Raw genomic sequence first — 27,389 nt, forward strand, 5'->3', positions numbered from 1 at the left:
ACACTGGCGTATCACCCGGCGTGATGGTATGGGGTGCCATTGGTTACACGTCTCGGTCACCTCTTGTTCGCATTGACGGCGCTTTGAACAGTGGACTTTACATTTCCGATGTGTTACGACCTGTGGCTCTACCCTTCATTCGATCCCTTCGAAACCCTACATTTCAGCAGGATAATGCACGACCGCATGTGGCAGGTCCTGTACGGGCCTTTCTGGATACAGAAAATGTTCGACTGCTGCCCTGACCAGCACATTCTCCAGATCTCGCACCAATTGAAAACGTCTGGTCAATGGTGGCCGAGCAACTGGCTCGTCACAATACGCCAGTCACTACTCTTGATGAACTGTGGTATGGTGTTGAAGCTGCATGGGCAGCTGTACCTGTACACGCCATCCAAGCTCTGTTTGACTCAATCCTCAGGAGTATCAAGGCCGTTATTTAGGCCAGAGGTGGTTGTTCTGGGTACTGATTTCTCAGGATCTAGGCTCCCAAACTGCGTGAAAATCTAATCACATGTCAGTTCTAGTATTATATATTTGTTCAATGAATACCCGTTTATCATCTGCATTTCTTCTTGATGTAGCAATTTTAATGGCCAATAGTGTATTTCTGAGACTATGCTTGATACAGATATGCAGTTGTAAATGCTATCGTATTTTACGGACTACAAGACGCATTTTTTTCTTCGAAAAACTGTCTCCAAAATTCAGGTGCGTCTGATACTCGACATTAATATAAAAATGTCGATGTTTAATTTAAAATTCCCGCAAGTCTTAAAAATGAGCATATTCGATGCTGTGGGAAACCTCTCTCTGTCTGGCAACATTGGATTCAACTGGCAGCAGCCGGGCACCGATGCGACGAACGTGAGTTTCGGGGATTCCCGAGCTTGCTAACACTGTCTCCCTACCGTCCCGTCATCACAAATCGAGAACACTGCCTAGTCTACGATGCGTCATTGCAGTCTACGTTGCCAGTGAACTTGAATCGTAAGTGGTTTGTGTTATCAGCATCTCTACAATATTTTTGTTGGTAGCTAGTTTCGTAATGGAAAAAATTAAAGGTATTCGTATGATGCAGCCTTTAAGTTGAAAGTAACAGCATATACAGAAGAACATGGAAACAGAGTACACTACTGGCCATTAAATTTGTTACACCAAGAAGAAATGCGGATGATAAACGGGTATTCATTGGACCAGTATATTATACTAGAATTGACACGTGATTACATTTTCACGCAATTTGGGTGCATAGATCCTGAGAAATCAGTACCCAGAGGAACCACCTCTGGACGTAATAACGGCCTTGATATGCCTGGGCATTGAGTCAAACAGAGTTTGAATGGCGTGTACAGGTACAGGTGCCCATGCAGCTTCAGCACGATACCACAGTTCATTAAGAGTAGTGACATGCGTATTGTGACGAGCCAGTTGATCGGGCACCATTGACCAGACGTTTTCAATAGGTGAGAGATCTGGCGAATGTGCTGGTCAGGGCATCATTCGAACATTTTCTGTATCCAGAAAAGCCCGTACAGGACCTGCAACATGTGGTCTGCATTATCCTGCTGAAATGTAGGGTTTCGCAGGGATCGAATGAAGGGTAGAGCCTCGGGTCGTAACACATCTGAAATATAACGTCCACTGTTCAAAGTGCCGTCAATGCGAACAAGAGGTGACCCCATACCATCACGCCGGGTGATAAGCCAGTATGGCGATGACGAATACACGCTCCCTATGTGCGTTCACCGCGATGTCGCCAAACACGGATGCGATCATCATGATGCTGTAAACAGAACCGGGATTCATCCGAAAAAATGACGTTTTGCCATTCGCGCACCCAGGTTCGTCGTTGAGTACACCATCGCAGGCGCTCCTGTCTGTGATGCAGCGTCAAGAGTAACCGCAGCCATGGCCTCCGAGCTGATAGTCCATGCTGCTGCAAACGTCGTCGAACTGTTCGTGCAGATGGTTGTTGTCTTGCAAACGTCCCCATCTGTTGACTCAGGGATCGAGAAGTGGCTGCACGATCCGTTACAGCATTGCGGATAAGATGCCTGTCATCTCGACTGCTAGTGATACGAGGCCGTTGGGATCCAGCACGGCATTCCGTATTAGCCTCCTGAACCCACCGATTCCATATTCTGCTAACAGTAATTGTATCTCGACCAACGCGAGCAGCAATGTCGCGATACGATAAACCGCAATCGCCATAGGCTACAATACGCCCTTTATCAAAGTCGGAAACGTGATGGTACGCATTTCTCCTCCTTACACGAGGCATCACAACAACGTTTCAGTAGGCAACGCCGGTCAACTGCTGTTTGTGTATGAGAAATCGGTTGGAAACTTTCCTCATGTCAGCACGTTGTAGGTGTCGCCACCGGCGTCAACCTTGTGTGAATGCTCTGAAAAGCTAATCATTTGCATATCACAGCATCTTCTTCCTGTCAGTTAAATTTCACGTCTGTAGCACGTCACCTTCGTGGTGTAGCAATTTTAATGGCCAGTAGTGTAGATGAGCGGCATTTCGGCGCTCCGCCAAAAGATAAACACCATTCGCGATTGGCGGGCAGGTAAAGAAAAACTGAAAAAAATGGGAAAGACTAAATGTACAACTAGAGGACTGAATGCAAAATGGCCAAAACTAGAAGATGACGTATTGAAATTGACTCAAGGCTCTGTCAAAATGGCATTGGAATCAATACAAAAATGATTCAAATAGACGCTTGGAAGCTAGCATTACAATGGAACTTAACAGACTTTAAGGGTAGAGTTGGTTGGTGCTACAGGTTAATGAAGCGTCACTTTGAATGCGAAACAAAACCATAATATCTCAGAATATTCCACTAGAATATGAAGAGAAAATATTATCTTGCCATGGCTTTATTAATCAACATCGGAAGAAAACCAGTGTTGAACTAAGCCAAATCGCGAATATGGACGAAATTCCTCTAACGTTTGATGTGCCGAGTAACAAAACTCTTGCCATGAAAGATGCTAAAACTGCAACCATATAAGCAAGTGAACGTTAAAAAATACACTGCACTGTTACCCTTCCATGTTATGCTGAAGGTACTAAAGCCTAATCCAATGACCACTTTCAAGCGCAAAATAATACCAAAATTTCCTAAAATACCGCCAGCTGTTGTTGTTCACGTACATGACAAGGGTTAGATGGAAGACGGATCAACAGTGTGGGTGAGAAGGAAAGGTACTTTATTGAAGGAGAGTTTTAGATCGCCGGCCAGTGTGGCCGAGTGGTTCTAGGCGCTTCAGTGTGGAACCGCGCGACTGCCACGGTCGCAGGTTCGAATACTGCCTCGGGCATGGATGTGTGTGATGTCCTTAGGTTAGATAGGTTTAAGTAGTTCTAAGTTCTAGGGGACTGATGACCTCAGATGTTAAGTCCCATAGTGCTCAGAGCCATTTGAACCAAGTTCTAGATCAGTTTAGCAATCATTTGCAAAATTCTGTGAAAGAGAAACTGATACAGGAAGATACAGAGCTTGCTGCTATTCCGGGCGGACTTATTTCACAATTGCAACCTCTTGATGTCTCGGGAAATACACCATGTAAAGTGTGTATGAGAAACGAATGGAACAAACGGATGATGGATGAAACCCAACATGAATTCACGCTGAAGAGAGCTTTAAAACGACCTGAAGTCAAACAAGTGTGTTAGCGGATAAAACAGTCGCGGTCTAGAGTGAGAGAACATGTTGTAAAATCTTTCAAGAAGTGCCTCAGTGAAAACCATCATATATAGGGTGTGAATTTTAAGTTGACAAACCAGAATAACTCGAAAAATAAGTTTCACACGAAAAAATGTGTAGAATCCAAAGTTGATTATTTTCGAGGGGGACATATGTTGGTGCTAAAATTAGCCCCCTACCCCAGCCGCCTGGGGATGGGGCGACGGGAACTTTAAAAATTCAAATGGGAACCCCCATTTTTTATTGTAGAATCAGATTCTACATAAAAAACAGGTACATTTTATCTTAAAGATTTGTTTTGATTCTTGGTAGTTGGCACTATAATTCAAGAAAATCCAAGTTCTCATTTTTGCGTTGAAAAAATAAAAAGTAGGATCCTTGGTTAGTTAGTTACTTAGTCAGATGATCTGTTTGATAATTAAAAGTTGTGTGGCCTGATGACCACGAAACAAACAAAACTTATCCGAATCTTCAGAAAAAATTAATACAGTATTTGGGTGAACATTTGTAAAACTCTAATTCCTCTCTTTCAAACCCCACCTTATGGGAAGAGAGTGAGAATTTAGTTACAGCGAATCAAAATTTACGAAGTAAATAAGTATTTTTTAATTTATCTGTAACCATTTTCCTCGCAAAATGAGAACATGGATTTTCTTGAGTTACATCGCCAACTACCAAGAATCAAAAGAAATGTTTAATACAAAATGTACATAGTTTTTTAATGTAGAATCTGATTTTGCAAAAAAAAAAAAAAAAAGAATTGGGGTTCCCATTTGAAATTTTAAAGTTCCGCTCCAATCCCACAGGGAGTTTGGGTGGCGCGCTAATTTTAGCACCAGCACATGTCTCCCTCGAAAATAATCAACGTTGGATTCTCCACATTTTTTCGTGTGAAGCTTATTTTTTGAGTTGTTCTGCTTTGTCAACTTAAAATGGACACCCTGTATATGAAAAGGACGACGATGACGACGAAGAGGAAGAAGAAGAAGAAGAAGAAAGTTCAGATTACGGTTTTCAGGGATTTTTAAAGGACAGTTCGGTTTTATAAACTAAGAATTTTTTTAGTTTGGCTTCCCAATCTAATAATAAAAATGGCAAAAATGTTATTTAAAAAAAAATGCTTAAAAATTAAGGTGCGTCTGATAGTTTCTAGCGTGTTAGTCCGTAAAATACAGCATCTGAACTCACACAGGCTTTTTATGGACGTTCTTTAATACGTCGATTTGGTTTGTTGCAAATGGTAGCTCAACTCGCGAAGTTAGGCGGACTGCTGGTACCACTTTGCAGCTAGCATATAATTTAAGTCTCGTAACTTTCTTAGTGAGTAGATCACAGTTTCCAACAAAAAATATTCTAAAACAATTTTAATACATTTCAGATCTTGCTTTTTTGCGTATAGTTGTCGCCATTCGGAGTTTTGTTGAACATAGAAGATAATTAAACTTCCTGGCAGATTAAAACTTCCGCCGGCAAGTGCTCTACCACCTGAGCTACCCAAGCACGACTCATTTCCCGTTCTCACAGCCTTACTTCTGCCAGTACCTCATCTCCTACCTTTCAAACTTTACAGAGGCTCTCCTGCGAACCTTGCAGAGCTAGCTCTCCTGAAAGAAAGGATATAGCAGAGACATGGCTTAGCCACAGCCTGGGGGATGTTTTGAGAATGAGACTTTCACTCTGCAGCGGAGTGTGCGCTGATATGAAACTTCCTGGCAGATTAAAACTGTGTGACGGACCGAGACTCGAACTCGGGACCTTTGCCTTTCGCGGGCAAGTGCTCTACCAAGTGCTCTACCAAGCAAAGGTTCCGAGTTCGAGTCTCGGTCCGGCACACAGTTTCCATCTGCCAGGAAGTTTCATATCAGCGCACACTCCCTTGCAGAGTGAAAATATCATCATAGAAGATAATTTTCGGTAATAGAAATTCCAGACGTAGTGGTGTTCGAACTATTGGTTGAATTCTCTTGGAAAATCATTAGTGTGTGACCGACAGGGGGTGACAATTGCTCACCGCATTGCCAGTCATATGAGGTCGTCGTCGGCGGGACTACTTGCCGTTTCAGATCCGGCGTAGATGGACGGGTACAAATGGTACTCACCGCCATAAATTACGTATCGCGGAAATGAAACACAACAATTCAATAACGACTATGTTTTATGGTGCACGGTATAACTTGTTCACCAAAAAGAATCAACATATTACCTGCTCGAATGCCACCAACCGCTACCGACTCACTAATACGTAGACGAAGTGTAGCTCCACTCTCTGGCCCTGAGAACTGAGGAAGCTTCGCTCGTGCGAAACTCAACGTTTCTAGCACAATGTCCTGCAAACCATGCATGAAGAGCAACAGACAGATTCCATGTTCCTAGATTTCTGGAAAGACAGAAATAATAAAGGTACGAGCATACGGAATAGATTTTCAGATTTGTGAGTGGCTCAAAGACTTCAGTCTCAAAGACAGCAGTCTGCGGTTGTGTGCTGGTTATGCTGTGGTATACGGGAAAGTGTCACCGTTGAGTGACTGTAGGTTGGTACAAAATGACTTAGACAAAATTTCTAGTTGGTGCTATGAGTGGCAGCTTGGTCTAAATATAGAAAAATGTAAGTTAATAGGAAAAACAATCCAACAATGTTTGAATGTAGCATTAGCCGTGTGCTGCTTGACACGGTCACGTCCATTAAATACGTAGGTGTAACGTTGCAACGCGATATGAAATGGAGCAAGCACGTAAGGACGGTAGCAGGTAAGGCAAATTGTCGACTTCGATTTAGTGCTAGAATTGTAGGAAAGTGTCGTTCATCTATAAAGGAGACGGCATATAGGCTGCTACTGCTGCTCGTGTGTTTGGGACCCGTACCAGGCCGGATTAATGGAAGATATCGAAGCAATTCACAGGTGTGCTGCTAGATTTGTTACCAGTAGGTTCGATCCACACTCGAGTATTAGAGCGATGTTTCGTGAACTCAAACGAGGATCTCTGAAGGTAAGCCGATGTTCTTTTCGAGGAAAAAAAAACTACTGAGAAAATTTACAGAACTGGCATTTGAAGTTGCCTAAAAATCATTCTACTGTCGCCAATGTATATTTCGCATAAGGACCACGGACATAAGAGAAATTAGCGCTCGTACAGAGGAGTGTAGACAGTCGCTATTCACTTGCTTTTTTACGAGTGGAACAGGAAAGTACATGACTAGTACCGTTGCAAGAAATCCCCTGCCAGGCGCTATGGCTCGCGCAGTTTGTCTGCAGATGTAGACGTAGGTACGAATTGCACTAGAACAAAGACGATAAAGGTGACCCACCTTATTTAACGGAGCGTAAGCAGAAAGAATTTCAATTCACATCTCATTCAATTAAAAAGATATCTATGATTTAAAAAGCAAATTAGTTTCCTAAAAAATATAGCTTAATGCAAATAAACCGTCTATAACACATTACAAATCCTTATAAAAATACACTGAAGAGGCAAAGAAACTGGTACACCTGCCTAATATCGTCTATGGTCCCGTGAGTACGCAGTAGTGACGTAACACGACGTGGCATGAACTCGACTAATGTCTGCAGTAGTACTGGCGGGAACTGACACCATGAATCCTGCGGCACTGTCCGTAAATCCGTAAGAGTACGACGGGGAGGAGAGCTCTTCTAAACAGCACGTCGCAACGCATCCCAGACATTCTCAGTAATGTTCATATCTGGGGAGTTTGTAGCCCAGCGGAAGTGTTTAATCTCAGAAGAGTGTTCCTGGGGTCACTCTATAGCATTGTCCTGCTGGAATTGCCCAAGTCCGTCGGAATGCATAATTGGTATGAATGGATGCAGGTGACGCTCAAGTACGTGTCACCTGTCAGAGTTGTATGAAGACGTATCAGGGGTCCCATGTCACTCCAACTGTACACGTTGCACACCACTACAGAGCCTCCACCAGCTTGAACAGTCTCCTGCTGGCATTTAGGGTCCATGGCTCGGTTCAAATGGCTCTGAGCACTATGGGACTTAACATCTGAGGTCATCAGTCCCCTAGAACTTAGAACTACGTAAACCTAACTAACCTAAGGACATCACACACATCTATGCCCGAGGCAGGATTCGAAGCTGCGACCGTAGCGGTCGCGCGGTTCCAGACTGAAGCGCCTAGAACCGCTCGGCCACACCAACCGGCTAGAGTCCATGGATTCATGAGGTTGTCTCCATACCTGCACACGCCCATCCGTTCGATACAACTTGAAACGAGACTCGTCCGACCAGGCAACATGTTTCCTGCCATCAACAGTCCAATGTCGGTGTTGACGGACCCAGGCGAAGCGTCAAGCTTTGTGTAGTGCAGTCATCAAGGGTACATGAGTGGGCCTTCGGCTCCGAAGGCCCATATCCTTGATATTTCGTTGAATGTTTCGCACGCTGACACTTGGTGATGGCCCAGCACTGGAATCTACAGCAATTTGCGGAAGGGTTCTATGTCTGTCACGTTGAACGATTCTCTTCAGTCGTCGTTGGTCCCGTTATTTCAGGATCTTTTTCCGGCCGCAACGATGTCGGAGATTTCATGTTTTACCGGATTCCTAATATTCACGGTACACTCGTAAAATGACCGTACTGAAAAATCCACACTTCATCTGTGCCTCGGAGATACTGTGTACCTTCGCTCGTGCGCTGACTGTAACATCACGTTCAAACTCTCTTAAATCTTGATAACATGCCGTTATAGCAGCGGTACCCGATGTAACAACTGCACCAGGTACTTGTTCACTTATATCGGCGGTGCCGACCGCAGCACAGTATGGCTCTTCAAATGGCTCTGAGCACTGTGGGACTTAACATCTATGGTCATCAGTCCCCTACAACTTAGAACTACTTAAACCTAACTAACCTAAGGACATCACACAACACCCAGTCATCATGAGGCAGAGAAAAATCCCTGACCCCGCCGGGAATCGAACCCGGGAACCCGGGCGTGGGAAGCGAGAACGCCGCAACACAGTATTCTGCCTGTTTACATATCTGTGTATTTGAATACACAGTTTCTTTGGCGCTTCAGTGTATATCACTGCGCACGATATGTGTATTGAAAACGTTTATTTCAAAACACAATTATGACATATTCAACTTGTCGATCATTATCTGTACGCGTGAATATAGAAAGCATTTTGTGTAATGGCAATTTGTAGTATTGCGTTTCTCTTTTAATTACAAGATACATAAAATTCACGTTTATAAGCTCAGACAAACCATAATGAATAGTTCTGATGACTTCTGTGGCAAAGATTTCCATATTCATTAAACATAAAAACATGTTGTTTGTGTATTTGTGTTCTGCGTACGCAGGAAGGTGTAACCGATTTGATGTCCATGTGTTGGTTGCCAAGGATTGATAGAGATCAGATGCTGGTTGGTACCTTAATTTCTGACTGCTGTCATTGTTCTATATTCTTAATGTATTTCGAGGTTTTCCCTGTTGCTCGCCATTTGACTATACAGACAGTTACATACTGATTCTAAGGAAACGACGTGAGCCGTTGGAGAAATCCTCTGTATTGTTGAGAACTGTGTCACGTCGCGAGTTGTGTTGTTTACTTAGAGGACATGTACAAAATCACCCTTCAGTTAAAGGTATTATCAAGCGATAATAGCACGGTCATAACTGGGCTGTGGCGTCCGGAATAACTCTTCTGGCGCTCGAAAGGAAGTTGTTGTTGTCGTCTTCAGTCCAGAGACTGGTTTCATGCAGATCTCCAAGCTACTCTATCCTGTGCAAGCTTCATCTCCCAGTACCTAATGCAACCTACATCCTTCTGAATCATCTCTTGGTCTCCCTCTACGATTTTTAACCTCCACGCTGCCCTCCAATACTAAATTGGTGATCCCTTGATGCCTAAGAATATGTCCTACCAACCGATCCCTTGTTCGTAATCAAGTTGTGCCACAGATTTCTCTTCTCCCCAATTCTATTCAATACCTCATCATTAGTTATGTGATCTACCCATCTAATCTTCGGCATTCTTCAGTAGCACCACATTTCGAAAGCTTCTATTCTCTTCTTGTCCAAACTATTTATTGTCCACGTTTCCCTCCCATACATGGCTACACTTCATACATATGCTTTCAGAAACGTTTTCCTGACACTTAAATCTATATTCGATGGTAACAAATTTCTCTTCTTCAGAAACGCTTTCCTTGTCATTGCCAGTCTACATTTTACATCCTCTCTACTTAGACCATCATCAGTTATTTTTCTCCCCAAATAGCAAAATTCATTTACTACCTTAAGCGTCTCATTTGCTTATCTAATTCCTTCAGCATCACCCGCTTTCATTCGACTACATTCCAGTATCCTCGCTTTGCTTTTGTTGATGTTCATCTTATATCCTCCTTTCAAGACAATGTCCATTCCGTTCACCTGCTCTTCCAGGTCCTTTGCTGTCTATGACAGAATTACAATGTCATCGGCGAACCTCAAAGTTTTTATTTCTTCTCCATGGATTTTAATTCCTACAACGAATTTTTCTTTTGTTTCCTTTACTGCTTGATCAATATACAGATTGAATAACATCGGGGATAGGCTACAACTCTGTCTCATTCCCTTCCCAACCACTGCTTCCCTTTCATGCCCCTCGACTCTTATAACTGCCATCTGGTTTCTGTACAAACTGAATATTGCCTTTTGCTCCCTGCATTTTACCCCTGCCACCTTCAAAATTTGAAAGAGAGTATTCCAGTCAACATTATCAAGAGCTCTCTCTTAAGTCTACAAATGCTAGAAACGCAGGTTTGCCAGTCGTAGGGTCAGTATTGCCTCACGTGTTCCAACATTTCTTCGGAATCCAAACTGATCTTCCCCTAGGTCAGCTTCTACCAGTTTTTCAATTCGTCTGTAAAGAATTCGTGTTAGTGTTTTGCAGCCGTGGCTTATTAAACTGATAGTTCGGTAATTTTCACATCTATGAACACCTGCTTTCTTTGGGATTGGAATTATTATATTCTTCTTGAAGTCTGAGGGTATTTCGCCTGTCTCATACATCTTGCTCACCAGATGGTAGAGTTTTGTCAGGACTGGCTCTCCCAAGACTGTCAGTAGTTCTAATGGAATGTTGTCTACTCCCAGGGCCTTGTTTCGACTTAGGTCTTTCAGTGCTCTGTCAAACTCTTCGCACAGTATCATATCTCCCATTTCATCTTCATCTACATCCTCTTCCATTTCCATAATATTGTCCTCATGAACATTGCTCTAGTATAGACTCTCTATACACTCCTTCCACCTTTCTGCTTTCCCTTCTTTGCTTAGAACTGGGTTTCCATCTGAACTCTTGACATTCGTGCAAGTGGTTCTCTTTTCTCCAAATGTCTCTTTAATTTCCCTGTAGGATGTATCTATCTCACCCCTAGTGAGATAAGCCTCTACATCCTTACATTTGTTCTCTAGCCATTCCTGCTTAGCCATTTTGCACTTCCTGTCGATTGCATTTTTGAGAGGTTTGTATTCCTTTTTGCCTGCTTCATTTACTGCATTTTTTGTATTTTCTCCTTTCATCAATTAAATACAATATCTCTTCTGTTACCTAAGGATTTCTATTAGCCCTCGTCTTTTTACCAACTTGATCCTCTGCTGCCTTCACTATTTCATCTCTCAAAGCTACCCATTCTTCTTCTACTTTATTTGTTTCCCCCATTCTTGTCAATCGTTCCCTAATGCTCTCCCTGAAACGCTCTACAGCCTGAGGTTCTGTCAGTTGATCAGTTCCCATCTCTTTAAATTCCCACCTTTTTGCAGTTTCTTCAGTTTTTATCTACAGTTCATAACCAATAGATTGCGATCAGAGTCCACGTCTGCCCCTGAAATGTCTTACAATTTAAAAGGAAGTCAGGAAAGAAATAAGGGAAAATGAAAATGGGAACAGTAAAATCTGTCAGTCGGAACACGTCTTTGCTGTGCTAAGATAAACAAGGATTGTTTTGGAGATCATTCAGAGGTTAAGATATGAGAAACAGTCACTTATTTTACCACGGTCAAAGACCAATCTCGAACATCAGTTCATTTAATCTATTCAATGAAAGGGCGAAGATGTAAGCAGGGGTTTTGGCCAACGTTATGAGGGAGCATTCTAATGAATGGCCTATACAAGGTCCAGTCACATTAATGTAACCACCGTTCATGTTTGGCGTCAACGTGCAGTAACCACTCACAGACGGGAGGTGGCAGGAAGGACCAGCAGTAGAGGGTATGTAAAGTACACTCCTGGAAATTGAAATAAGAACACCGTGAATTCATTGTCCCAGGAAGGGGAAACTTTATTGACACATTCCTGGGGTCAGATACATCACATGATCACACTGACAGAACCACAGGCACATAGACACAGGCAACAGAGCATGCACAATGTCGGCACTAGTACAGTGTATATCCACCTTTCGCAGCAATGCAGGCTGCTATTCTCCCATGGAGACGATCGTAGAGATGCTGGATGTAGTCCTGTGGAACGGCTTGCCATGCCATTTCCACCTGGCGCCTCAGTTGGACCAGCGTTCGTGCTGGACGTGCAGACCGCGTGAGACGACGCTTCATCCAGTCCCAAACATGCTCAATGGGGGACAGATCCGGAGATCTTGCTGGCCAGGGTAGTTGACTTACACCTTCTAGAGCACGTTGGGTGGCACGGGATACATGCGGACGTGCATTGTCCTGTTGGAACAGCAAGTTCCCTTGCCGGTCTAGGAATGGTAGAACGATGGGTTCGATGACGGTTTGGATGTACCGTGCACTATTCAGTGTCCCCTCGACGATCACCAGTGGTGTACGGCCAGTGTAGGAGATCGCTCCCCACACCATGATGCCGGGTGTTGGCCCTGTGTGCCTCGGTCGTATGCAGTCCTGATTGTGGCGCTCACCTGCACGGCGCCAAACACGCATACGACCATCATTGGCACCAAGGCAGAAGCGACTCTCATAGCTGAAGAGGACACGTCTCCATTCGTCCCTCCATTCAACGCCTGTCGCGACACCACTGGAGGCGGGCTGCACGATGTTGGGGCGTGAGCGGAAGACGGCCTAACGGTGTGCGGGACCGTAGCCCAGCTTCATGGAGACGGTTGCGAATGGTCCTCGCCGATACCCCAGGAGCAACAGTGTCCCTAATTTGCTGGGAAGTGGCGGTGCGGTCCCCTACGGCACTGCGTAGGATCCTACGGACTTGGCGTGCATCCGTGCGTCGCTGCGGTCCGGTCCCAGGTCGACGGGCACGTGCACCTTCCGCCGACCACTGGCGACAACATCGATGTACTGTGGAGACCTCACGCCCCACGTGTTGAGCAATTCGGCGGTACGTCCACCCGGTCTCCCGCATGCCCACTATACGCCATCGCTCAAAGTCCGTCAACTGCACATACGGTTCACGTCCACGCTGTCGCGGCATGCTACCAGTGTTAAAGACTGCGATGGAGCTCCGTATGCCACGGCAAACTGGCTGACACTGACGGCGGCGGTGCACAAATGCTGCGCAGCTAGCGCCATTCGACGGCCAACACCGCGGTTCCTGGTGTGTCCGCTGTGCCGTGCGTGTGATCATTGCTTGTACAGCCCTCTCGCAGTGTCCGGAGCAAGTATGGTGGGTCTGACACACCGGTGTCAATGTGTTCTGTTTTCCATTTCCAGGAGTGTATGTCGGGGGACGCAGAAACGGAGCGATTTATTTGACGTCCGAAAGGGCATATTCATTGGTTTTCGGGCCAAGGGTAGAAGCATTTCCGAAATGTCTAAGTTTGTAAACTGTTCGCGTGTCGCAGTGGTTGAAGCATACCATTCATGGCAAAGTAGCGCTATTCAAAACGGGCACAGAGGCCACCGTGGTACACGACGGGCCACAGATGACAGGGATGAACGACGGCTGTAGAGATGTGCACGGGTAAACAGACGTGCAACTGTTGAACAACTGAGGGCCAAGATGCGCCAAGGTGTTGCCAATCATGTCTTCCCGACGACCGCTCAGCGTACGTTGCTGCGTATGGCCCTCCGCAACAGGCGCCAGCTTCATGCACCCATGCTGACTGTTGTTCATCGGCGTACCGTTTCTTGCCTTGTCACAACACTGTCAATCTCTTTAAGCTTTTCATGTCATCCTTTGATGTTCTTCTTCACCTCTGGCGCGTCTGAACCATAACCACTCCAGAAGTGTCGCCGAACTGTAATAGGCGTCCATGTTTCATGAAACCACAAAACATATTGCGCTTTCTCTTTCTTCGACGATACTGTGAACTGAATTATGCTGCCTGTAACAAGAGAGAGAGAAAGAGAGAGAGAGAGACAGAAAAGGAATCAGGTACTGTCAGAGGTCATGTAGAAGTGTAGCACAGCACAACTGTGAATAGGGAATTAACCACTTCACGCCCTCCAGCTACAACTGTGTACATTAATTTTTACCGTGTCTTAGCTGGAACAGAAATATTTTTGCTTATTGGAAACCTCATTTGTGAATCTCCAGTCTTGTCACTATGCATAAAAAGTGCTGCCACCTGTTCGGCAAGCAGTATAAAAATATGAGTGTGTGAACGTGGCACTGCACAGCAGCTTGTACCCATCAGAATATACTGAAGTGGGCGGTTATTTATATTCCGCTGTATGACTGAATATTATTATTGTAATTTTGCATGATAGTTATTGAATGACCACTTTATTTACTACACTAGTGAATGTTTTGAAAATAATAATTTTAGGCAATAAAAATAAGCCAAGTATACAAAATGTATCTGGAAAATGAGTACAGATGTTTGTATAAATGTTGCATCTAAAATCATTAAAGATCACCTAAGAGCATTAGAGCACAAAAGGATTTCCTTCATCCAGAAAAAATTCGGATCTGAAAGGTGTGAAAAGAATGGCGAACGATAGTCGAGCATTTCCTCGTAAGTCACACATTTCTGTAGTCACTGGTAAGCGACACTTGAGGTGGTGTGAACAGCATAACTGGACAGTCGATGACTGCAAACGAGTGATTTGGAATGATGAACTACGTTATACCCCGTGGCAAACAGATGGAAGGGTTTGGAATCGGCATACGTCTGCAGCACGTTAACTTCCGTCACGTATACTGACAATAATGAAGTATGATGTAGGTGATGTTATGGCATGGGGAGGTTTTTGGTGTTAGGTTGCGGTCCCCTTATTGCGCTTAAGAGAGTGCTAAGTGAGGAAGGACATGAACAAATTTTACAGTGTTGTGTGTTGCGTACAGCTGAGGAACAGTTCTGAAGTAATGCACCCTTGCCTAATGCAACATCTATCAGGCATTGGTCCGTGGACTGTAGCATTCTTATAATGGGATCGCCTGCACAGAGTCCCGAACTGAACCCAATGGAACAGATCTGATATGAGTTAGAAAGTCGACTTCACTCCAGTCCCCAGCACCCTATATCATTCCCTTCTCTGGTTTCGGCTCTTGAGGAAGCATGGACTGCCATTCCTATGCAAACATCCCGATACCTAACTGAAAATGTCTCCAGCAGAGTTGAAGCCCCGATAAAGGTGAAGGGTGGACACACCCCTTGTTAAGTACAGTAATAATGTCACATAGTTTTGATCAAACAGAGTAAGTATATCCACAGAACCTGTGGATTTGGGATTTTACATTATTAATTGGGGGGGGGGGTTCTTAATATTACTTTAACTACCAGGTGTAACGGTATGAAATGAGCGTTAAGATCAAATGTGTCGATAGGGAACATTTGTTGTGAACGAGCCTTAATTTTTTTTGTTTGGTTGGTATGACATCTGTCAAAGATATTTTTGTATACATCAAGTCATGGAACAAACAACATCATATGTTTTCATCGTGTTAACAATGTCGAATTTTGTACCAGAAAGTGATGATTTGCGGAAAGCATTAATGTTTTGTTTTCATTTGAAAAAAAGTGCTGCAGAGTCGCATCGAATGCTTGTCGAGGCATATGGTGATCATGCTCTATGAGAAGCAACATACAAAAGATGGTTTCAACGGTTTAGAAATAATGATTTTGATGTAAGAAATGAAGAACGTGGAAGAGTACCAAAAAAGTTCGAAGACGCAGAATTGCAAGGAATATTGGATGAAGATGATACTTTGAGTCAGAAGCAAGTGGCAGCAATGCTAAATGTTGCACAACAAACAATTTCTGAGCGTTTGAAAGGTATGGGAAAGATCCAAAAGTGTGGAAAATGGGTGCCACAAAAATGGTTCAAATAGCTCTAAGCACTATGGGACTTAACATCTGTGGTCATCAGTCCCCTAGAACTTAGAACTACTTAAACCTAACTAACCTAAGGACATCACACACATCCATGCCCGAGGCAGGATTCGAACCGTAGCGGTTACGCGGTTCCAGACTGGGTGCCACATGAATTGAATGAAAGACAGATGGAAAACCGAAAAACCATTTGTCAAATTTTGCTTCAAAGACATGAAAGGAAATCAATTTTGCATCGAATTGTTACTGGCGATGAAAAATGGATTTATTTTAAGAATACTAAACGGGAAAAATCATGGGTTAATCAGGGACAACCATCAACATCGATTGCAAAACCAGATCGATTCGGCAACAAGACAATGCTCTGTGTTTGGTGGGATCAGAAAGGTGTGGTGTATCATGAGCTTCTAAAATCCGGTGAAAATGTGAATACTAATCGCTACAGACAAAATGATCAATTTGAACTATGCTTTGATCGAAAAAAGACCAGAATGGGCCAGAAGACATGGCAAAGCAATTTTTTTACACGACGTTGGACCTGCACACAAAGCAAAACTGGTTCAGGATACAATCAAAACATTTGGCTGGGAGCTGCTACCCAACCCAGACTTGGCCCCTTCCGACGACCATTTGTTTTCATCAATGGGACACGCATTGGCTGAGGAACACTTCGATTCCTACGAAGAAGTCGAAAATTGGGCGTCTGATTGGTTTGCTTCAAAAGACGAACATTTCTATTGGCGTGGTGTCCAAAAGTTGCCAGAAAGATGGCCAAAATGTAATGGTCAGTACTTTGAATAAAATGTTTTTGCTTTTCAATTTAAAATTAGTGTTTCATTTTCACAAGAAAACGCTCATTTCATTCCGGTTCACCTGGTAAACTACAGGTAGACCTCAATCTGACATGGTTTGGCTGTCTGCAGTTCACTCAAGAAAGCACGGGCACAGAAAGCGTTAAACTCCTTCGAGCAGCTGGACTTGAGAGCTGCGACCACTTACGGTGGGGGTGGGCCAGCAGCAATGCCATTGGCTGTAGCAGCCACGTCCTTGCTGCTGCCGTCGACGTGGTTCTCGCGGGCTGCCGTTGGCTCTGCCGTGGGGAGCCGCTGGTAGGGTTTCTCGTCGAAGATGCGGACGCTGCTGCCCAGATGGACGCTCTCCACGGAGGCGGAGGCCCACCACGGCTTGGGCGGCTTCGGCCTCTGCTCCTCCTCCGCCACCGACACGCTGCGCTGCAGGGACATCCGCCGCTGACCTGCAGGCAGTACCCACGTTCAGCGACAGCACACCATTTGTTATTCGCTGTAATCAGTGGAAAATTGAATTCTTGTCCTCTCGGCGAAATATGGGGGCGGGGCAATGCGGTTGGACGTGGGTGAGAAGTCGACTGGATGGTGGTAACTGATGGAGAATATAGCATCCACGATATATATATATATATATATATTTATTATGAGTGAAATATGAACGTGTGGAAAATTACGTAACTCAACAATATTCATTCAATTATGTAATTATTTCTTAAAAAGATGATAATTATGTAAAACAGAAACAATATTTGTTTCACATTCTTTGTTAATCTATGCGATTCTTTTCTTTTATTTTGTACCCTTTTGTCGTCTTCTTCTGATGTACGTCGCCGACGCAAGACGCGAATCGATTTGAGGTCTGTTGAATGAAAAACATTTAATGTAAAATTATTGTACTTTTATGTTCATTTGCTGGTAAAAATAAATAGAGCCAAATGCGTAAAAACTATTTATGACTAATTATTGAAAATTCACTACCTCTTTTAGTTATAATTTTGTATGAATTGTTTTATCATAGCTGCAAGAAGCGCAGCCATTGTTAGTTGCGATTATATAGCAACTTCGTCTGTACTTCTAGTTGAAAATAGCATGGGTTTAACACAAACTAATTTGCAAAACAATTTAATAATTTTTTATTGGTGGCATCAATTTAAATGCTTAATTATTTATTGAGCAAAGGAAAATCTTAATCAAAAAAGAAATCCTCTATCTTTTGTTGGCCGCCATCTTCACTTTTATCACAGCGGCAAATTTAAATTACTTGAAACTGCAAACAATAGTCGGATGTGTAAGAAATAAATGTGCACCGGTGGTACTGAACTCTATTTATAAAAGAAAAAATTAACAGAATCAGACTGCATTTTCTAAGAACAGTGCTGATGGTATTTATTGTTGAACAAGATTTCATTGCTGATGTATGAGGCCAAAATTAAACTACGGACGAATCACAGAGAAAAATATTTTTGGTAGCATACGTCAGTGTTGTGTGCGGGTGGTATTCTGTGGTTCCTTTTCATGATCAATTTGATAAGAATAATTATATCCATCGAAGCCAAAAATTATAAAAGCTCTGATGTACGATCTGTAATTTTAGTGATATGAACACAGCTTACAGTCAACATTATTACACTACGTCAGGTGGAATTCTTATGCAATTTGAACAAAATAATTATCCAGGAGAAGTTTTAGTATGAATAATGCATTATACATGTGTACAATATTGTCAGTATCATTTACAAAATCAAAGCAATGAAACTTCTAAAAAAAACCAGAGTGAATTCAAACCGCAGAATACCATAGAGTATCGTATCATCCATATTCATTGTATTTGTCCATATTGATGATACACAATAACCGTAGATAAAAATGTGGAAACAAAAAGAAATGCAACACGACGGTTACTGCCCGCTCTAAGGTTGGCCGCTCACTTATGGTGGAACGGAAGATCATTTCAAGGTGTGGCAGGCAGCGAAAGAGTTTGGAGGGCGGCGATCGAAAAGCGTCCGCAGTTCGTCTGACAAACAGAGGCGCTACCTGTGGCTAACAAATATCCTAAGACATATGTAGTCGCTTGTCCCGTAATTGAGGAAGGCTCTTAGCCTGCAAGATTCCGGCATCCACAGAGGGTGGGATTACTAGTAGCTGGGAGCTCAGGCGCATTATGGTGCACCTTAGGGTACGTCTGTGAAAGAAATCCAGTGTGCACGCTGTGTGCATACTGGGGAGAGTCATCATCCCAGATGTGTAACTGGTCCTTCCAGATGATATGAAGAGCACAAGGTACATCCAATTGCATGTAGAGGCTCATGGCGGTACTAATGATATGTCCTGGTTTGGATCGGAAGACATTCTCTCCGGTTTCCGGTATCTATCTGAACTGGGAAAAACTGCCAGTCATGTTTTCAAGATTAACGCAGGGCTTACTGTCAGCAGCCGTATGGCAGGCGACAGTCAAGTTGGTGTTTCACAGGTGTCTGGGGAGTCTACAGACACGTCTTCAGCCTGGAAATTCACTGACCGGAGTAGAATTGCGATCAGTGGTGAATCTCGCTTCGAACTGAGCCCCGATGACCAGTGAAGACGTGTCTAGAGATGCTCTAGACAGCGATGGGACACTAACGTGACTATCACCCGCCGTATGGCACAATAACCAGGAGTGATGGTTTCGTGCGCCATTTCTTTTCATAGCAGGACACCTTTCCTTGTCTTCCGCAGAAGCCTCATATCACAGCGGTACGTCGACGACATTCTACGCGCCGTTTTGTTGCCCTTCATGACAAGCCACCCTGAGCTGGCATTTCAGGAAGATAAAGTCCGCTCGCACATGGAGAGACTTTCTACTGCTTGTCTTCGTGCATGTCAAACCCTGCACTGGGCAGCAAGGTCGCCGGATCTCTCCCAAACTTGGAGCATTACGGGCAGGGCGCTCCTACCGCCTCGGGACTTTGACGATCTAACGCGCCGATTGGAGAGAATTTGGCACGATAACCCTCAGGAGGACATCCAGCAACTCTTTCAACTAATATTTACTATCAAAAACAGTCTTGATCACAAATTACACAGCTCTACAAAATAAAATTTTTTTTTTCGTTGCCAGGGAAGTTTGAACGAAAATGGGATATTGTTATGATACTCATTCCGAGTATATTTGTACTTTTTCCAAATTGGCTCTGGTTTTTGAGATATAGGTTATTTGTGGAAATGAGAGTTTCATGTGGATAATATCGACTGCAGGGTCCATATATGGTGTAATGTATTTGCTACCTGTTTTTTAATTAGTGATATTGTACTATCTTTATTAAACAATTGTGCTCAGGGAGTGCATCTGTGTGGTTGAGGATTACATCATGCAAACATCACACTGTCAGCATGTGTTCAGTCCTGTTGTGCGGTGCGTGTGTTGAAGATATTGAGGGTTGTGCAGATTTGAATTCGGCGGTACTCGACATTCATTTGTTGGCCGAGGTAATCCCCGCAACAGCCGATAGGTAGCGTTCAGTGTAAACAAGAAAAATGGCGATGGTCGAAAGTCACACACATGTGCAGTGCAGCTTCAAGGAGATAGAACCTTTTCATCGTGACGTAGCAAATAAGAGGTGAGTATTCATTTCACACAAAACAATTAATGATGTTTGTTGGATGTGATTGACATGCAAATACAAGAAAGTTCTGCATAATATGTAGTATTTGTGCAATTTTGTTTTAGGAAAACATGAGTTCTTCACGCCGTCTTTGCGTGAACCATCCAGATGAGTTCTGCTACATTTGTGGTGAATACGTTCTTCAAAAGAACAGGAAGAATATCACTCCTTTTGTGAAGGAAGCGTATCTGGCATATTTCGGAATTAAACTTGGAGATCAAGACAAGGCGTGGGCACCCCATAAAGTTTGTAAATGCTGTGTGGAGTGCTTACGGCAGTGGACAAAACGAAAAAGGGAAAGCTTGAACTTCGGAGTGCCTATGGTATGGCGAGAGCAGAAGAACCATACAGATGATTGCTGTTTTTGCATTGTTAATGTGAAAGGTTTTAATAGGTTCAAGAAACGAAAGTGGGAATATCCCGATTTGGAGTCAGCAAGAAGACCGGTGGTGCACAGCAACGATGTTCCTGTACCAACCTTCACAACATTACCCACGCTAACATCATCAGATGACGAGGTGCACGGCGAGGAATGTACAAGTAGTGGTTCGGAATACGAAGGACGTGAGACACAACCCCAGCAGTTCGACCAGAAGGAGCTCAGTGACTTGATACAAGAACTCAATCTTTCAAAGCAAGCATCAGAACTCTTAGCATCCAGGCTTAAGGAAAAGAACTGTCTTCATCCAAGTGTTAAAATAACAGCTTACGGGACGAGAGAAGAAAACCTTCTTCCATACTTCAACCAAGAAGAGGTTATAGTGTATTGCAGCAATATACCTGGACTTTTACTTGAATTGGGGCTGCCGGAATATAGACCAGAGGACTGGCGTCTCTTCATAGACAGTTCCACTAGAAGTTTAAAATTTGTTCTCCTACACAATGGCAATCGTTACGCATCTATTCCAATTGCCCACTCAACAAAACTTTGTGAAGCATATGCTAACATCAAGGTGGTTCTGCAGAAAATTCAGTATATGCAGCACCAGTGGTTGATTTGTGTTGATTTGAAAATGGTGAACTTCTTGCTTGGACAACAAAGTGGATACACAAAGCACCCATGTTTTATCTGCATGTGGGATAGTAGGGCAAAGCACGAACATTGGAAGCAGAAAACATGGCCTCCAAGGGAACATATGGTTGTTGGTGAAGCAAACATCATTAATGAACCTCTGGTTAGTAGGGACAAGATTGTTCTTCCACCATTACATATTAAGTTAGGACTAATGAAGCAATTCACCAAAGCTTTAGACAGAAATGGTAATTGCTTCACATACATCTGCAATACGTTCCCTGGACTCAGTAGTGAAAAACTTAAGGCAGGAATATTTGATGGTCCTCAAATTCGCAGGCTCATCAACGATACCAATTTTACAAGTGTCATGACTGTCACTGAAGCATCGGCCTGGAACAGTTTTGTCGCTGTTGTAAAATGTTTTTTGGGCAATCATAAAGCTCCCAACTACGAGGAACTGGTCAAAAACATGCTCACTAACTTTCAAAACTTAGGAGCTAACATGAGCATAAAATTGCACTTCCTTCACAGCCACTTGGATCGATTTCCTCGTAATCTAGGTGATTTCAGTGAGGAACAAGGAGAGCGGTTCCATCAAGATATGAAAGGAATAGAGGAAAGATATAAAGGAAGATGGGACAGGCATATGATGGCAGATTATTGCTGGAATCTGCAACGTGACTGTTCTGAAGAGACCTATAAAAGGAAAGCGTGGAGGAAGCGGTTCGTCATGGACGGAAAATGATATACTTATAGAGAAACTTTTCAATTATGTTTTATACGTGGACAAATGCCTATCAGGTTTTCATAGAAGCTATTTATAAAGATTATTTTCTTTTTTCATTGTAGTTTGTAGCGCTCGAGTTCAGTATTAGCAATTTTTTCTAATTTTTTGAATAAATCATGCATTATCTCAAAAACTAGAGCCAAACTGCATAAATGGTTGCTATATTCGTCCTCAGCACCACTAACCCATCCTAAAGCCACTCAAATATCCTTGGCAAGAAAATGAGTGTTGACCAGTGTTATTTATTCCGGTGACCGGACCACAACTGTGGTCATCTTCAGACCAATGAGTAAGAACCTCCTCCTGGTGGGAAACCACTAGTGAGTCATGATTTACCACCAGAAGGAGGCTCTTACTCATTGGTCTGAAGATGACTACAGTTGTGGTCGAAACCGGTCACCGGAATAAATAATTTGTGATCAAGACTGATTTTGATGGTAAATATTTGTAATAGCATTGACCACTGCATACTCCCACAATGTATTCAAAAGTAATCTGTTAACTAATGCCAAGCGAAGAACTGCTTGCGTAGGGATCAGAGGTGGACCAACACGTTATTGACTTGTTCAGTTTGTGAAGCTCTTTTTCTTGAATAAATCATCCGAATTTTTCTGAAATTGTAATTTTGTCTGTACATGTACATCACATCTACCTATTTCTGTCCCATTCGGATAATTATTCGTGTTTCGCGCTTTTTTGTCATAGAATCTATATACACTCCTGGAAGTTGAAATAAGAACACCGTGAATTCATTGTCCTAGGAAGGGGAAACTTTATTGACACATTCCTGGGGTCAGATACATCACATGATCACACTGACAGAACCACAGGCACATAGACACAGGCAACAGAGCATGCACAATGTCGGCACTAGTACAGAGTATATCCACCTTTCGCAGCAATGCAGGCTGCTATTCTCCCATGGAGACGATCGTAGAGATGCTGGATGTAGTCCTGTGGAACGGCTTGCCATTCCATTTCCACCTGGCGCCTCAGTTGGACCAGCGTTCGTGCTGGACGTGCAGACCGCGTGAGACGACGCTTCATCCAGTCCCAAACATGCTCAATGGGGGACAGATCCGGAGATCTTGCTGGCCAGGGTAGTTGACTTACACCTTCTAGAGCACGTTGGGTGGCACGGGATACATGCGGACGTGCATTGTCCTGTTGGAACAGCAAGTTCCCTTGCCGGTCTAGGAATGGTAGAACGATGGGTTCGATGACGGTTTGGATGTACCGTGCACTATTCAGTGTCCCCTCGACGATCACCAGTGGTGTACGGCCAGTGTAGGAGATCGCTCCCCACACCATGATGCCGGGTGTTGGCCCTGTGTGCCTCGGTCGTATGCAGTCCTGATTGTGGCGCTCACCTGCACGGCGCCAAACACGCATACGACCATCATTGGCACCAAGGCAGAAGCGACTCTCATCGCTGAAGACGACACGTCTCCATTCGACCCTCCATTCACGCCTGTCGCGACACCACTGGAGGCGGGCTGCACGATGTTGGGGCGTGAGCGGAAGACGGCCTAACGGTGTGCGGGACCGTAGCCCAGCTTCATGGAGACGGTTGCGAATGGTCCTCGCCGATACCCCAGGGGCAACAGTGTCCCTAATTTGCTGGGAAGTGGCGGTGCGGTCCCCTATGGCACTACGTAGGATCCTACGGTCATGGCGTGCATCCGTGCGTCGCTGCGGTCCGGTCCCAGGTCGACGGGCACGTGCACCTTCCGCCGACCACTGGCGACAACATCGATGTACTGTGGAGACCTCACGCCCCACGTGTTGAGCAATTCGGCGGTACGTCCACCCGGCCTCCCGCATGCTCACTATACGCCCTCGCTCAAAGTCCGTCAACTGCACATACGGTTCACGTCCACGCTGTCGCGGCATGCTGCCAGTGTTAAAGACTGCGATGGAGCTCCGTATGCCACGGCAAACTGGCTGACACTGACGGCGGCGGTGCACAAATGCTGCGCAGCTAGCGCCATTCGACGGCCAACACCGCGGTTCCTGGTGTGTCCGCTGTGCCGTGCGTGTGATCATTGCTTGTACAGCCCTCTCGCAGTGTCCGGAGCAAGTACGGTGGGTCTGACACACCGGTGTCAATGTGTTCTTTTTTCCATTTCCAGGAGTGTATATTATATTACTTATTATCAGCATTTGTGAAATTAAATAGTTTAATAAACGTAACATTAGAGATAGGAAAGAAGGTGTCCATATTTTTTGCTGATGACATACCATTACGACATAACGACACGAACATTCATCTCATCTTCCTCGTACGATCATTTCATTTCATAAAAAATGAAAACTTGGTTCCTTCGTACGAAACGCTGCAAAAGGAAAATTTTGTAAGCTCTATAACTTCTTTGGGTAAACAATAATTAATTGAAACCCTCACCTGCTGACAGGTGCTGTTGATATACCTCGATGGGGACAGCTGAAAATGTGTGCCCCGACCAGGACTCGAAGCCGGGATTTCTTGCTTGCACGGCAGACGCTCTATCCATCTGAACCACCGTAGACACATAAATAGCACCCTTCACGTGAGACCCACATTCCCAACTCTCCACAGTCTACATAAGTAATGTTCGTAATAGATATTTGCCCATGCACGGTCATCAATGGTATCTGTTCTTCGAGAACAGTTACTATCTTCATATATAGTTAAATGTCTACCCGGTGATTGATCTTCGTCTGTGCGAATGCTCACAGGTTGCCCGAACTCTTACGGTAATCGTCATCTTAGCTGGCGCGAGTAACGAGTGGACTGTTAGGAACTTTACTTATGTAGACTGTGGACAGTTGGGAATGTGGGTCTCACGGGAAGCATGCAAGGGATAAGTCCCTGCAGTGGCGTTATTCATCTGCGTCCTTGGTGGCTCTGATGGATAGAGCGTCTGTCATGCAAGCAAGAGACCCCGGGTTCGACTCCCCGTCGGGGCACACATTTTCAGCTGTTCCCATCGAGGTATATCAACTACACCTGTCAGCAGGTGAGCGTTTGAATTAATTATCGTTTATTCTAGAGAAGCTGCACGGTCATCAATGGTATCTGTTCTTTCGAGAACAGTTACTATCTTCATATATTTCTTTGGTTCTTCTATGATTACAGCGAAATTACATACGACTGCAGTTCTTCAATAATGAGTAACGAAACTGCAGCTATTAAGAAACTACGACAATATAAGCAATAAAAAGCTCAGGAAACACGTGAGACACAGCAAGAGAACATGCTTCGTAGTAACGAGACCGCTTTTGTATTAATTCTAGATTCCAGCTGTTGAGAAAGAAGGGATAGCCATGTTTGTCTTTTTCTCTGCGGCCAGTTACTTGAGGTGGTTTGGCTTGGAAGACATGCTGTGTATGAGAGGACTGCAGTCAATACAGGAAGTAGTGGACCCTTAATGGTCTGACCGAAGAGAAACAAATCCCTGTCATAGAACTGGACAAGTGGCTCACTAATTATGGAAGGCCGTGATTCTTACCTTACAGCGGAAATTAGCGGTAAAGTGCAAACTTAAACAGCAGAAAGAACTTCAAAAATAAGCTTCTATTCTAATGAACTTTAAATACGGACTGAGCTTTTGAGCTTAGCCGCGAGGAGATGCAGCGCGGTTTGAGGTGCCATGTCGCGGCCTCCAGGCGCAGGTTCGAGTCCTGTCTCGGGCATGGCTGTGTGTTATTCTTAGCATAAGTCACTTTAAGTTAGTTTAAGTAGTGTGTAAGTCTAGGGACTGATGACCTCAGCAATTTGGTCCCTTAGGAATTCACACACATTTGAACATTTTTTAAGCTTATGTTATCTCGTCTAGCATAACAGGAAAGAGGAGCAAATGACGCAGTGTCTTTTATGAAGCAAGAGATATTACGTGTTTACCTGTGGAAATGAAGTTTAGAGGGGCACAGATTGTAATTACTATGATTCGTGTTGCCTTCACGCCGCAGAATAGTGTGGCTCACGGGCTGCTACTTTCCTAGACTATTATTCTTACATAGAAATTGAACACTTTCAAATGAGCCAACATTGTGACGAAGGAGGATATTTGGAAATATGCTGAAAATCATAATTAGCGGTTAAATGCTTCAAATACAATATTTCGGATAGCGGAGGTTGCCATTGACCTGTATGTATGAATCCTATTTGCTTCCTGGGGCTTTAGTTCTTGTCGGAATTTTAAGATACTATTCAAACGCTCACCAATGCAGAAGGCACTTTTTCTTTCCCATTTTCGTTTTAACATGTTCCTTCTCTCACAGAGCAGCGGAGCAACTTTCCTTCAACAATGAAGTGATAGTCTTTTGTGCACCATAAAATTTTCTGTTTACTACTTGGCAAAAAAAAGTAAATAAATAAAATTAAAAAAAACTGGTTAAATGCCAGTCTACAGACCCACATATCTCATGTTCAGTCCCCAGTCCCTTGCAGGATTTTCATCTGTCACTTTTCACTCCTTTCAGCTTTTGCAATGTTTTTTAACCTAAAAAATGCCGAGACCCACAGTTTGGCATCCAAGTTAATCTGAAGGTCTCCTACAAGTGACTGGGGAAGTCAGTTAAAAAGCCGGAGGAATGCAACGGCATACCACCTCCAATAGAGCAACCAACTTTCAGATTAGATTAAATTTATTTGCAGTTGAGAATATGGAGAACCATCAGCTGCAGAATGGAATGACGACTATGAAAATTTATGCCGGATCGGGTCTCCAACTTATAATTGAGGCTTATCGCGAGCGGTCGCCTTACCATTAAGCTTGAAAGGGTCCTGTAGCCACCTTTCATTAGTCCGGTAACCCATTTTCACTAGCATTTCTCTTTCTTTTCCTTGTTTCTCTTTTCTCATAACTCTCATAGTGGTGTGATTGAATGAATGTCGTTGTGTATCACGTTGCTAGACGGTGGCGTAGTCTGCTGCAGAAAGTCTGCGGTAGTCGTACAGATTCAGCAGCAGTTGTATAGAATAGACAACTCTGGTAGTGGTCAAGTAGGCAAAGAGGTTTGCACTACTTGTAAGAAATCCACCTGCGTTAGGTTGGTGGCGGAAATGGCATCTTTGGGTTTTCCGGGCCACGAGGAGCGTGGAAGAGGCTGGAGAAGAAAGCGGGAAGCAGTCTGCCGCCGGCACGGGAAGCGTCCACAGCTGTGCTCCAGGCGAAGAAGGGTGAGTTAGACTGACCGCGTGGCGCGTTGTTACTTGGTGAGG

The 27,389-nt window shown here is 44.0% G+C and overlaps 1 protein-coding gene across 2 annotated transcripts in view; it reads right to left on the reverse strand.

Moving 5' to 3' along the window:
• LOC126175835 (uncharacterized) overlaps positions 1–27,389 on the reverse strand; it is a 288,518-nt gene that overhangs the window by 21,636 nt on the left and 239,493 nt on the right. For both annotated transcript variants that reach the window (XM_049922837.1, XM_049922836.1), the window contains exon 7: positions 16,931–17,186. In XM_049922837.1, coding sequence (XP_049778794.1) covers positions 16,931–17,186 — 256 coding nt within the window. The remainder of the gene's footprint in view (positions 1–16,930; positions 17,187–27,389) is intronic.

The sequence above is a fragment of the Schistocerca cancellata genome, chromosome 3, assembly GCF_023864275.1.
Source record: "Schistocerca cancellata isolate TAMUIC-IGC-003103 chromosome 3, iqSchCanc2.1, whole genome shotgun sequence".
Lineage (NCBI taxonomy): Eukaryota > Metazoa > Arthropoda > Insecta > Orthoptera > Acrididae > Schistocerca > Schistocerca cancellata.